The sequence below is a fragment of the Engraulis encrasicolus genome, chromosome 21 (assembly GCF_034702125.1).
Source record: "Engraulis encrasicolus isolate BLACKSEA-1 chromosome 21, IST_EnEncr_1.0, whole genome shotgun sequence".
NCBI lineage: Eukaryota > Metazoa > Chordata > Actinopteri > Clupeiformes > Engraulidae > Engraulis > Engraulis encrasicolus.
The window spans coordinates 33,344,448-33,359,447 of NC_085877.1; the positions used below are offsets into that span (position 1 = coordinate 33,344,448).

The following is a 15,000-nucleotide window of genomic DNA, read 5'->3' on the forward strand; positions in this document are numbered from 1 at the left end:
AGACTACAGAAAAAAAGGGGGGGGGGAGGCAAATGTGCAAAAACATATTCTGTGAGTTGGGGTAGACAAATGTGCAAAAAACATACTCTGTTAGTTGAGGTAGACAAGATTCACATGACCAGAAAGGAGTGTTGACAGATACATCTGTAATATAGTACTGTGGTGCAACTTACGACTGAAATAAGGCATAAATAGTACTCAAAGTAGAACATAGACCCTGGTAAGGTGCATGAAGACAGTGGTAGTATGCTAGGGGTGATCATGTTGACATCACAGTTTAGTACAAGTTCAAGTGTAATGAGCAGTCAAACACACACAGACACAGACACACAGACACAGACACAGACACACACACACTCACACACACACACACACACACACACACACACACACACACACACACACACACACACACACACACACACACACACACACACACACACACACACACACACACAGTTACACAGTCTCCTCAGCCTCTCCTCGCTCCGCAGAGGAGAGGAGAGCAGAGCAGAGGAGAGCAGAGCAGAGCAGAGCAGCCTTCAGCCCCCTCACTGCAGCACCATGAACTCCCATGACTTTATTTGGTGTGGGTCCCCCAGGCCCGACAAGCTGCAGCCAGTCCTTTAACGACTCTCTCTATAACGGCGGGGGTCTCTCTCTCTCTCTCTCTCTCTCTCTCTCTCTCTCTCTCTCTCTCTCTCTCTCTCTCTCTCTCTCTCTCTCTCTCTCTCTCTCTCTCTCTCTCCAGGGCAATGCCAGGGTGGAGGGAGGCTTCCCCACCCACAATATAAAATACACACCAGGGAATTTGTGACTTGTTTTCCTCTCTTTTTCTGCCTTTAGTTTCAAACTTGTCAGAGAGTCGGTATTTAAAGATTCAGGGAATTGACTGGTGATTTCACTTGGCTGGGCCCTGAGGGGTAACTCCAAGAAGCTGGCCAGTTCAAGTTACTAATCTTTAGGTAGTGGTAATAACTTGGGCAGCCGTGGTCTAGTGGTTAGAGAGTTGGTCTTTCAGACTAGGGTTCGAATCCCACCTGACCACCTGATCTCCATCCATGGCTGAAGTGCCCTTGAGCAAGGCACCTAATCCCACATTGCTCCAGGGACTGTTACCAATTCCCTGAAAAATAATAACTGTAAGTCACTTTGAATAAAAAAGTGTCAGCTAAGTGAAAAGTAATGTAATGTAACTTGGTAATAAATCATATCATGGAATAGAGTCTGAAATCCTAATTTTCATTCCTAAATGAAACCTGTGGTCTACCGTATCTATCATTAGGTTTAGGGCTGTGCAATATATCTAATTTATATCGTGAACATCAATTTGAAACAATATTTTGGTTTGGTTGGTATTTTAAGCGCAATATAGTCCCCTCCACTTGAGCCATTGCGAGCACAGAGCAGACTTGCTACCCAACACTCATGGAGAAACCACAGTGTGTTTCTCTATGGCTGTCCACTCCTACTGCTGAAGGGAGGGAAGATTGTTTAGCACAATTATTTGTCTTTTAAAAGAAATATCCTCTACAAATATTGTGATATCAATATTGACCGAATTGATTTTTCTCATTATCGAGCTGCCCTCATTAGGTTTACCACGTTCTGTTTATCACTTAACCATGTTCTTGGAACACCCCCCGTTCTAGATATCCCCAGACACTTGCTGAAAAATATAGTTCTGTAGAAGACTACCAAACTGGGTCTTTTGTAACAATTCTTGAAAAAAATAAAATAATGGCTGTAAACCTCCAGTGGTTATCACTAAAGGTAGGAAACACTGCATCCTGATTGGGCCACACTCAATAGACAGGAATTTGTATGTGCTTTAAAACAAAATAAAGTTTTCGCAGAAATATTCTACCAGCGCACGCCATCCATGACCCTCTTCACCTTCTATTCCAGCACACACCTGCCTCAGTAGTGAGCTAGAGTCTAATCACACCACAATAAGCACATTAACCCAGGATGTGTGCATATTCCAAAGATTATTTAATTCTAATTCTAATTCTAATTCTAACTCTATGGAATGCATTTAGACTGTCTGCAATTCCCTTTCATGAACAACTCCTCAATCAAATACCACAATCCCAATATGATTACTAAAAGCAGGGCATGTGCACTGATGCCATGATTGTTACGTGTAATGCCGTGTACAGACCAAGAGCGAACGGAGCGAACGAAGCGACGGAAGTCATTATTTCTCTATGGAGGGCACGCGACCTGCGCTACCAAAGCGAATTCGCCAGGAGCGAAGCTTCTTGCGCTACCAGAGCGAATTTTGAAGATTAAACTAAATCTAATCGCAGGCGAATTCGCTCTGACGCTGTTCGGCGACAACCAATCGGAACGTTCATATCTCCGAATGTCCCAGGCTGTCAAGCCAGAGCCGTTATGTGATTAGCTGCATCAAACATGTCAATGCTGCGTCTCGAGCGAATACAGCGTATTCAAGGCGAAACTTCTTCTGCTACCCACGCTACCAGGCAGCGTAGTTCGCTCTTGGTCTGGACACGGCATAATAACAATAAGAATCTGCTGTGATCTGTCAGATGAACACGTTGGTTTAGCCCAGGGGTGGGGAACCTTTTTCAATTGAGGGGCCACTTCAAATTCCTTCAAGGGCCGTAAAAGTCTTCCAAGGCCCGTACATAATGAACACAAACCAGGATTTCCCCCTGCACTTTAGGTCTTTATTGAAGACAGCCACCTTTAATGCCCCACCTTCTCTCGACCTCCTGAATATAACTTAATTGTATTACAAATGTAATTTCTAAGATTCCTTTACAAAACATGCTATATTTCATGTGGAGCTGTATGACATTAAAATTATATCGGGGGCTGGATAAAACGGCCTCAGGTTCCCCACCCCTGGTTTAGACGTTCATCTGACAAAGAAGACACTCGCATAACTCCTGTTATAATCTTACTGTCACCAAAATAATGACCAAGTCTCAATCTGTTACTACAGGCTCTCAGTAATGTCATAGCAATGCTGCAAATTGCAAATGGCCACTCATCTATTGTGAAAACAAGGCCCTTCAAAGTAACAGTAGATGGTGGGCAGTGTGCATGTCCTCACAAATCTTCCCTTTATCACATGGACACATGAAAAGGGCACAAATATTGTTCACAGTGCCTTTAAAGGGACACTGTGTGAGATTTTTAGTTGTTTATTTCCAGAATTCATGCTGCCCAGTCACTAATGTTACCTTTTTCATGAATATTTACCACCAGTATTCTAAGTATTCATTATGACTGGAAAATTTGCACTTTTCATACATGAAAAGGGGGATCTTCTCCATGGTCCGCCATTTTGAATTTCCAAAAATAGCCATTTTTAGCTGCAAAAATGACTGTACTTGGACCAGCAACACTGCAATACAATTTCCCTTTGGCAACTATCCAAGTTGCTAACTGGCTAACAGCTACGCTTTCGAGAAACACACCCCTGTATAGATTTTATAATTGGATGGTGTAGCAGCAAATTTTCTGTACTGTAGACTCACCCATGAAGTACAGCTACGAAGACAAAGCCACTCAAAGGTACACTAAAATACTGTAGATTTTGTAGTTGCAGGGTGGCCCTTCAAATTTACTGCACTGCACAGCATTCTCACCAATGAAGTACACATGCCGCTCTCATACATGATGGTGACAATGACAAAGCCCCTCAATGCAACACTACATAGCTTTTGTAATTAGAGTGTGGCATAGCACATTGACTATACATAGGCCTACTATATACTCATCCAAAAGCACCCTCATAGATGACGATGACAATTAGAAAATCCCTCCAAAGCCTACTGTAGATTTCATTATAGAGTTGGTGGGTGGAACTAGCCCAGCCATGCCCTCCTAGTGACGCAACACCTTCAGCGTTGCCTCAAGTCAGGCCAGGAGCAATACAAAAATTGTTTCTGAGCTCCGGAGAAAGCGGGAACTCCACCCACTTTGTAGGAAAGCAATCAACTTTGAGCAGCTCCAACGGCCCAGGGTAGAGGCTTGTTCAAGGCAGTGACGTGGTTTAAGCAGAGACGCTCTTACTAATTGGGCCTAAGAAAATGTTTGGTTTACGTAAATGTCGGCAGAGCCTTTTCTGACCTCGACCAGTAGCTTAAGTAGGTTAACCAGGCCATGTGGGAAACGTTATTTGTTATCTTCTTGGTCAGACCAACATCTCAGTACGAGATTTGAAAGTCGATGATAACCAGGCAAGGGTGGAACAGCAAAAGATATACAGCATAGAGCTTGCGCTGTCTGCTCTATAAAATCAACTGTAGAAAATGCTTCCATTATCTTAAACTGGATAGGTAATATATTTCTAACGGAAGTATCATGGGAAGAGGCAAGTCTTTGCAAGTCATGAGGTGCAAGTCCAACTCCAAGTCGAGTCTATTGATGTTCAAGTCCAAGTCAAGTCGCGAGTCTTAAAGTGATACTGTCCCATTTTTGGAAATAAGCTCATATTAAACCTCCCCTTGAGTTAAATTATTGAGTTTTAATGTTGTCAAGTCGAGTCAGAAGTCATCAAATTGACGACTCGAGTCGGACTCAAATCCAAGTCACATGACTCAAGTCCACAACTCTGCAGCATACTATACTCACCCATGAAGTACATGGCTCCTTTGCAGATGACGCTGCCGAAGACAAAGTCCCTCATGAGGTTGGGGATCAGGGTGAAGGGCGTGCAGAAGAACTAAGCTTAAGGTCCTGAAAGCTATGTAAAGACTGTCCTTGAAGGCAGTTGTATAAAGGCCTCCAATGAGTAATTTGGCAAAACTAGGTAGACGCCAAACAGTGACTTTAGAGATGTCCCGATCCAGGTTTTTGCACTTCCGATCCGATACAGATATTTTATTTCACTTCTGATCCGATTCCAATACCGTCCGATACCAATACCTGCCTATCGGAGTATTTAAGTTGAAAGTTATTTAGCCTACTTACTTTGTTGTCACAGTCATGTTGAAAAGGGTTTTTACTCTTAGTAACAACTAGCCAACTGAATTAGGTGAATCTGAGTAATACACAATGATTTTTAATGAGAAACTGACCTGTTTTAATTAATAAACACAAAACAGCAAAATGGATTGGAATTCTGGATCGGATTTTCCCGTGCATGCCAATCCGATACCGATCTGCATTTTTTTCCAATATCAGCAGCCGATCCGATACAACAACACTAAGTGACTTGTCTGTACCGTTCCAGCTCTAACAGCCATACTATACTCACCCATGAAGTACATGGCTCCCTTGCAGATGACACTGCCGAAGACAAAGTCTCTCATGAGGTTGGGGATCAGGGTGAAGGGCATGCAGAAGAGGCAGAGCATCAGGTCGCTGGCCGCCAGGGACAGCAGGAAGAGGTTGGTGACGGTGCGCATGCGGCGGTTCCGCACCAGCACGGCGATGATCAGGCTGTTGCCGAAGACGCTGATGAGGAAGATGATGCTGTAGAGCACGATGCGCACCGCCTGGTTGATGTCTGCAGGAGAAAGACAGAGACAGAGAGAGAGAGAGAGAGACTTTTTGGTAACGCTTTAGAATAAGGTTCTTCTAATAAGCGTTTATAGTCACTAATAAGCAGGTAGCAATACCCTTACAAGTGCCCAATAACATGCTTATTAACTTTGTTAACATGCTTATTAACATTGTTAACATCTGATGAGTAACTTTATTTGAGTAAAAGCATGGAAATCGGTACACATGGCAGTCATCTTGAAAATTTAGTTTTTTTCGCGACGCCTCCATATCTGGTATTAGTCAGCATATCAAGATGGATATGTGTTTTGGTCTTAAATAATAAGTCTAAAAAATGACTATGACTACCTATGACTAGCTTACTAGTGACTATAAACGCTTATTAGAAGAACCTCATTCTAAAGCGTTACCAGATTTTTTTTTTCAGACAACACAGTAGGAGATGACCTGCCATGTCGTGACCTCCATGTGACGCAACACCTTCAGCATTGCTACTAGTCAGGTCAAGAGCAATGCAAGCAGCCTACTTTCTGAGCTCCAGAAAAATCAGGAACTCCTTCCACTTTTGTCGGGAAGCAAACAGCCATTAGCAAACCAAGGGAGGCTTGTCAACCATGCCATGTGGGAAATGTTAATTGTTATGCTCTTGGTCAGACCAATTCTCGAAGAGGTTTGAAAGTCGATGACAATCAGGCAAGAAGATGATAGGAAACAAGATGGGAGAGAGAGAGAAGGGGAAGGATCAGGGAAATGACCCGGGCCGGGGAACCTCTCCCTCACGTGTAGAGAGTTACTTGTGCACAATCCCTGGTGCTGAACAAAAAGATTACGTATTTATTTCTGAAAAAAGGTTCGCACACTCCTTTGTTTTTTTTCTTCTGTTACTTTTTCTTCTTTTTCTTCATTCATTCAATGGCAATGACGTTTCGACCTCTCAGTCTTCTTCAGATTCCTCAGATCTGAGGAAGACAGAGAGGTCGAGACGTCATTGCCATTGAATGAATGAATAAAAAGAAGAAAAAAATAACTTAAAGAAGAAAATAATCCAAAGGAGTGTGCAAACCTTTTTTCAGAAATAAAAACCTCTCCCTCATGACCACAGCACAACTTACAGCGTAACTACCCCCCCCCCCCAAACATCACGTAAACGCAACCCCATTAGTATTACCAAATTAAGTGCAGCTTATGGCTACTATCAACTATACCCACAGGCCTTTATCCATACACCATATTGATCGTAAGTTGGAAGTAGGCAAAGAGACAGAGCGAGAGCGAGATAGAGAGAGAGAGAGAGAGAGAGACTCTATTTTCAAAAATCTATGTAACAAGGTTAGCACAGAAGTTTGAAGTTTGAAATGTGTAGTCTCCAATGTGCAGTTGAACTGAACACGTAGGACACTGATAATAATCAAACACACACACGCACGCACACGCACACGCGCACACGCACACACACACACAAAAGAGAGAGAGAGAGAAAGAGAGAGAGAGAGAGAGAGAGAGAGAGAGAGAGAGAGAGAGAGAGAGAGAGAGAGAGAGAGAGAGAGAGAATAGAGAGAGACAGACAGAGAGAGAGAGAGAGAGAGAGAGAGAAGAGAGGATAAATGACTACACCAAATATGCAGACACAACAACAATTTGAAATGAGGCTAGACTGTATAGACTGCAGAGCACGGCCTTCACTGTCTGGTGGATGTCTGTGGAGCAGAGAGAAAAGAAAGAAAGGATAACTAAATGCCTACAGTAGGCTACGATGAATTGACAAACATGATGCTTAACAGTGGACAAAGACAACGTTTTACACTACAGGACGGTGGCAACTGCCTGGTTGATGTCTGAGGGAGAGCCAAAAGAAAAGAGAATAACTTACTAGAGACAATGCATTAAATATACAGACAGTGCAATAACAAGACAAGCATGAGGAGAGAAGAGAAAAGAAAAGAGCGTTTGAGGTTCCTTAAATGTCCAAGAAATTGAATGAATAGAAAATACAATAACCATATAAACAGACAAAATAAATAGACAGTGCAAGACCGTACAATAAATAAGCAATAGGCTAAATAAACAGATTACACAGGACAATACACAGCGGCTGGCTCTGATGTCTGGAGGAAAGATAAGACAGGGCTTGAGGGAAAATTTATACAGGCAGTAGGACTGTAACGATATTGGATCGAACCGAGAAATCGTGATACTCAGAGTCACGATACTGTATCGTGATGTAAGGAGGCAGTATCATGATACGCCCTTTCAAGGTTTTGTTATCTTTCATTCCAGAAAACAACCATATGACATGATGTGATAGTGCTTCCATGCTTCAAATGAGATACATTTCAGAAATCGTGTGGGTGTATCGAACCGTACTGTAGGTCAAAAATTGATACGAACCGAATCGTGAGGTGAATGTATCATTACAGCACTACTCAGGCATAGGACATGAAATAGGCAAACATGCTGGAGAGAGGAAATAAAAGTTCAAGGATGTGTCCAAGGTGCGTGGTAAATGGGTCTGAGGTAGGGATGCAAACGATTAATCGATTAATCGACTTTAATCGATCAATGCGTGAATCGATTCAAAAACATTAATCGCAGTTAATCGATAATTCAACTAACAAGAGACCCAGGTGAAATGGGCATGTGAAGAGTGTGTGTGAAGAGGGGTGTGAATAGTGGGAATATTTAAATCACCTTTTGGATTAAAGAATTGAAATAGAATTCATTGAAATGTGGTATTTTATCTCAATTTTTAATTAAAATTTTTAGATTTAGTAGGTTTTTTTTTCGAGAAACATTGAGATTCCGGGGGGAAGAACGGCGCTCATCAATTAATCCTAAGTCGATCGATAAGGCTATCAACTAATGATTAATGAATTAATCGATCATTTGCAACCCTAGTCTGAGGAGACGAGAGAGAGAGAGAGTTGGTGGTTCCGATATTTGGCTACTCCGGAAATTGAATATGGACAAAACAGGTACGGTAATATGCAGACAGTACAACAAACAGATAAATAGCATGCTCAACAATAGACAAAGATCAAGTCCATTACGTAATAGACAAAGGAGGCTAGTGGTCTTGGGGGGTGCCGTGTCTCAGTGGGCTATAGGAGTAATCCCATAAATATGGAGACTCGGGTTCGACGCTGACCCACAGTCATTTCCTGATCCCTCCCGCTAACATGAGTGAATGTGTCAGAGAAAGAATGTAAATTCATGTATCAGTATGTTGGTTTTTACTGCACAGTGTGTGTGTGTGTGTGTGTGTGTGTGTGTGTGTGTGTGTGTGTGTGTGTGTGTGTGTGTGTGTGTGTGTGTGTGTGTGTGTGTGTGTGTGTGCGTGCATGCTTTTGTGCGCGGGCGGGGAGACAGTGCAGGGGTCCTGATCGTATGCATCTTGAGATACACAGTCGTAATTGCAAGAAATCAAAATTGTTTGAAAGCCCGGTCACCTCTCACAAGAGCATCGCATAGCCTAGTCATGCATTTAAATTTCACACATTGTAGACTGCCCATGGAGAAGAGAGAAACTGTCACGGCAGCGCGATTTGCTCTTGAACACGCCCTCACCTCCACATTAGGTGCGTGTTTCCCTTCCTCAAGAAGAACTTAATAATTTTGAAGTGAAACGTTAAACAAAAAAAGGTAAAATCTAGTCATCCTTGGTTAGGCTACATAAAACATGAAGAAGTTGGTCAGCTGGGATTCGCCATTCTTCATCCTAAAATTGATTAGAATGCAGGAAATTGCATCTAAAAAACACGTTTTTTTTCTGGGAGAGGACTCCCAGACCCTCCGCCGACCACAGCACCCCCTGGTCAAAATGAGTTCCTGCGTCCCTGGCACAGTGTGTGTCTGTGTGTGTGTGTGTCTGAGATATCATGTGTGATTATTGTCATGTCATGACATATGTCATGTCTTCTTATATGTTTCGCTTTTAGCTGCACATTGGAGACGCAATGTCAAACTTCTGTGATAAACCTGTTACTTAGATTTTTTTGAAAATAAAGAACACTTAACTCTCACACTTTCCTGTCAATAAAGGCTTAACTGCCCAAAATAGGGTAAAAAATAATGGCCAGGGAGTCTGTCTTGGGATCAGAGGGACACAGGTTCGAATCCCATACCATGAAGGGCATGCATGCTGCCCGAAACGTCACATTAAAAAAAGCAACGGGAGCTTGGTGTCGCGGACTTTTCTTTCAGTTTTTTCATGGTATTTTTGCTGGTCCTGCACCCAATCTTTTTGAGACGGATGTGCATGTTTTTTTCTCTCTAACTACTCAAATCCCATACCACCCATGGCTTATACGTGCCCTTGAGCAAGGCACCTACAGTATACCCACATTGCCTCCAGGGTCTGTAAACCAATACCCTGCACCTACTTCTGAAGTGTCACTTTGCAGACATTCGGCAATGGGACTCTAAGTGCGGCGATGGCTCAGTGGTTAGAGCGCTGGCCCTAGATTAGAAAGTTGCAGGTTCAAATCCCACCCTTACCAGCACCTTCATCCATGACAGAAGTGCCCTTTAGCCAGACACCTAACCCCACATTGCTCCAGGGACTGTGTAACCAATACCCTGTACCTAAATAACTAAGTCGCTTTGGATACAGAAGTGTCAGTGTAATGTAATGTAGGATAATGCATAAAAGCCTTATGCTCTTTTCTACAAAGATGATACACACTGCCTGGTTTATGTCTGGAGAAACGTAAAAAAACAGGGTTCGATGATCAAGGTTCAAGGGTCTTTTATTGTCAATTTCCCCTGTATGCACTTTACTGGACATACCGTTCCTCGTCTCAGACAGAAGGGGTATTATAAAACCTACATGAAAATTAAACACAGACTTTGCAGTAAATATACGGAGAGTACAATAAACAGACACAAAGATGATGCTATAAACAGCCAGCTGCACAACCTGCTTTATGTCTGGGAGGAGACCAAAGTGATACGAACTAAATCAGAGGACACAAGAGCCTCATGCAAATCTCTACTATATGCAATTTCAGAAGAAAATGGAAGCTTTTTTCTCTGAGAAATGGGGAACAAATATAGTTTAAGTCTGGGGAGGGGGGGTGTTCAAGATTCAAAGCTCAGAACAACTAGGGTTGCTTAGTTTATACATTTACAGTAAAAGGTTCAAGGTTTTTTTAAATGCCAATTTCCATATGAAACATATAGCCTAGCCTAAAGTTGCTACTGTATGTCAAAATTCAGTAGGCTATATGAGGTGAGGTGACATCAGGCAGCCTAATACGAAGGTAGTGCCAAAGAGATCAAGTAAAAGTAAATATGAGCGAAGGATACTGAATACCACACACCACTTCTATTTTGTGATATTTCAAAGAAATATGGCGATTTGCGTTCGAGAGATTGTGGGGGACATGCACAGCACGCCAAATGAGAGGATATGGGTGATATTTGGTTCAAGCAAATCTGCAACACAACATCACACAGAAAAGCAGAAGAAAACGAGAATAGGCAAATATTCATGACGACGCTGATCTCTAGGCTACATATAAAAAGATGAGACCTGAGAAATTCCTTTCAGTTCATCCGCTTCAGTTCACCTGCTTTTCCAAGAATATACTGCGCTCTCTCTCTCTCTCTCTCTCTCTCTCTCTCTCTCTCTCTCTCTCTCTCTCTCTCTCTCTCTCTCTCTCTAAATGTTACCGTGGTAGGCCTATACATGCATTGCTTTGCACGCTTCATTTAATGCTCCAACTGCACAAGGTTTCAAAAGCAAGTAGAGCCGTTCTGGATATTACCACCTGCATCTGAAACAGGTTCAAAAGGAGCACCCAGGTGTGCCGTAATACTGTATGTTCCTATTAAATACACACATAGTAACACACTGGCACACGGCTGTGGAAACCAACAGGTGCCCAAACAGAAACAACCGTCATCCAGTGGTGTAGTCTACATTGAACGCGGGTATACGGAGTATACCGACTTCTAAATTTCAGGGATTTCAGTATACCCACTTAAAATTGATTGATCCATTGTTTTGAATAGCACAAATATATACAGTATACCCACTTCAAAAAAATCTCAAATATACAGTATACCCACCATTAAAAAATAGACTACACCACTGCCGTCATCCTTTTAAATTGAGATGCAAAGTTGAATTGGGCTTACACACATAGCTTAGCGCTGGCACACGGCTGTAGAAACAAACAGGTGCACAACCAAACAGAAACAACCGTCATCTTTTTAAATGACATCCAAAGTTAAATTAGGCTTAGGGGTTGAAAGAAGGCTGGATCACACACAAAAAAGATTTAAAACAGTAACTAAAATGTGAACTACATTAACAGGCGATGCCTGTGGATAAATGTTTGAACAAAGTTAAAGTGAATCTATTAATGTTCTCTCCCCGGGCAGTCCATCTGCTTCTGAGTGTTCAGATCCCCCATCCCGCTGTGCGTGGAGTGCTCCTGTGCGTCTCTCCAATTCCGGTGAACCGTAGATAAGCTACCCTCTGGGCCGAAGCAACGGCAAACAAGGGGAGAATGCATAGCCTAACATATATAGTTTACCCCAGAGAGGATAATATGGTCACCACGTGTAGTTAAGCTATTCTGTTATTATTCAGTCTTTCAAAACATCATCTCTTTGGCACCATGGCAGTCTTAAGTGTCAATAAATACCAACGATGTTGTTGAATTGCGTTATGGGATTTTCTACGCTATAGATTATATAAAGGTAATCAGAAGTAGCCAACTTTACCTTTAGGTTCCGGGGGAGGCTCCGGATCACATTCGGAGAGGTTCCTAAGTCCAAGTCCACACAATATTTTATAAATATCGGTGGTGTTAATGAGCATATCATGGATGGTAAACGTCTCCATTGTCCCGATTTGTTTTATCCACCTACCCAAATATGTCAAGGAGAATTTTCATGTCCAAAATAGGGTATGGCACAGGCTAAAACATAATGCATGTGGCATCAAGCCTCGCCTCAAAATCATAGACGTCGATTCAATACCAAATCGTTCTTAGAAACTTGCGAAAAACATGGACGATGAATTCGAAAACAGGTTTCGAACCAAGTGGCATTACGCATGCCCATAATTGAGTCCAGAACCCTACAAATTGTTTAGGCTACGAGATTGCCTACAAAACTGTAAGAATTATAGTCTACCATCCGTTAGAACTTCATGCCTGTGATCTGAGTTCATAAACTGCGCGCGCGGTGCACCGGCTGGAGGGCTGGGTTTTTCTGACTGCGCGCACGAGAGCGCATGGGTGGTGCGTGCTTCTAGTCAACGATAATCCCGCCTATTCACCCATGTTACATTATTACGATAAAAAGGATAAAGGGCTAAAACAAACAAAAGACGCTGTGCAAAAACACATCGAAGAAACACATCTTTGGCGACACTTTCCAAATGCACTGTTGTTAATAACTCAAAAGCCAAAAGACAACACTTAAAAAAAAAGATATACAGAAATATTAAAGGTGCTTGACACCACAAACCTAGGTCTGTGCTTGACACTATTCAAGGTGCTTGACTACACAGTCTGTGATATACCATACCTCACGTGATTAACTGGTTGTGTTTTGATTATGCAGGGAGGGGGTGGGATTTTAGTAAAGGCGTTTAAAGGGTAGAACTACTACTACTTTTTGGATAGGACTGACATAGAATTCACACAGAGTGCACAGAATAGTATATATATGGCTTACCATAAACAGTAAAAATGCAAGTGGTATTTTACTTAAAGAGTTGAAATGAACCCCATGTGGTCCCACTCAAAAATAGTGTTCATTTCACTCTATGACCAGGATAAGCAGAGTGGGCGGGTAATTGTCTTGCTGTAGGGTTGAAACGATGCTGGTCTTCTGCAACATTTTACACTGACCTTTTGACTTAAGAGTAATTTGACTCTCTACAGTGTTGTACATACTCTATCTACAGTAGAGTTACTCTGCCATGTTTTGGATTTCTGCACACAACAAGTGTCCTCTTGTTGGTGGTTTACCGTTCAAAAGCTCAGAGACGATTTTCCTCTAACTGTTTGGCATACTGTAGAGATAGACCAACTGACATGTATAGCCAGTGCTGGACTGGCCATCTGGCATACCAGGGATTTCCCAGTGGGCCCTGCACCCTCGTGGGCCCCTATTTTCAGAAATGTAAAAATATATATATTTTTTTTTACATTTCTAAAAATAGGGGCCCACCGGTGAGTCAGTTCTGCGCTGCTAATTATGAGGGGCCCCTTAAGCCAAAAGTGCCCTGCGCTACTTTTCCCACAGTCCAGCCCTGTGTATACCTGACACTAGGGCTGCACGATTATGGAAATAATCATAATCACGATTATTTTGGTCACAATTATTGTTTTTTTTTTAATTATAACAAGATGAAATATAACCAAGAATGAATCATATACGGGATGAGCAAAATAAAATGAATTGTAATAATTAGGCCTATGTAAAGGCAATAGCATGAAACTTGCTGGACAGATTTCTGGCCAGAAACACCAGCCTGTCAGTATGTTCTGGCTTCAAGGACGCTCTCAAAGGTAGGTCACTATTGCCACGATTAAATCACGATTGAAATCATGACTTCGATTTCATGATTTTATCACGATTTTTGATTATTTTCGATTAATTGTGCAGCCCTACCTGACACTATTGGCAAGATCAGTGAAGTGTAGTCACCAACTGTAATAGTTTCAGAATACAATATGTTCCCCATCATAAAAACAAATCTGCCCTCATGGAGATGTCTCAACACAACAATTTGGTTGAGTAACGTTCCCCGAAAAAAACAAATATGTTTTAGTGCCCTCCCATTGATGTGGGAACTTGTTTCATTGATGATCCTCTCACTACCATAAATCAGATACACTTATTTTGTACTCACCAACCTTGGATCCTGTCATATTGTATTGCATTTCTGGCTGCAATGTGCACCATACTCTGCTGTGAATTCCAGATGAATCTAGACTTGAGCAAAACCTCAAAGCAATAAAACTCAGCCGCGAGACGTCCTTGCCATGTTTTTTCGGCCTACATAGTTTTAAACACATAGATCGGACGGACACATTTGGGAACATATGGCTGCAGTACCAAGGGTGCTATATCCACTGCAACCTGCGTTGTGAATTGACAGTGTATTTGAACTAGGCTATTGCCAATTCCAAACAAGCTCAGAGTTCAGTGGAACTTCACATGGAATCCTGATGATCAGGTTATCTTATTGCATTAGGCAACAAAATGTCAACACTTTCAAGATTGCACATGCTTGGTGGTGAGGTGTGGAGATTGTTGTCAGTGATTGATGTTGACAGATTTCACACAAGATTTATGACTTTTTACCCCATCTCTTGCCTGAAATACACACTCTAAAAAATACTGGGTTATTTTTGTAACCCAAACGCTGGGCTAGGTAAGGGTTGGGTAGTTTTGGGTAGTTTTAACCCATAATTTTTAAGAGTGCAATGGTTACTGGTTTGTATTTATAGCCCCACAAATAGAAAACACCAAGTTCACCGCAGGGCACTTATC

The 15,000-nt window shown here is 42.1% G+C and overlaps 1 protein-coding gene across 1 annotated transcript in view; it reads right to left on the reverse strand.

Moving 5' to 3' along the window:
• Positions 1 to 12,602, reverse strand: part of cckar (cholecystokinin A receptor) — a 41,817-nt gene extending 29,215 nt beyond the window's left edge. Inside the window, exons 1-2 of the mRNA XM_063186874.1 lie at positions 12,214 to 12,602; positions 5,237 to 5,488 (exon numbers count right to left, since the gene is read on the reverse strand). Coding sequence (XP_063042944.1) covers positions 5,237 to 5,488; positions 12,214 to 12,334 — 373 coding nt within the window. The 5' untranslated portion in view covers positions 12,335 to 12,602. The remainder of the gene's footprint in view (positions 1 to 5,236; positions 5,489 to 12,213) is intronic.
• Positions 12,603 to 15,000: the final 2,398 nt, after the last annotated feature.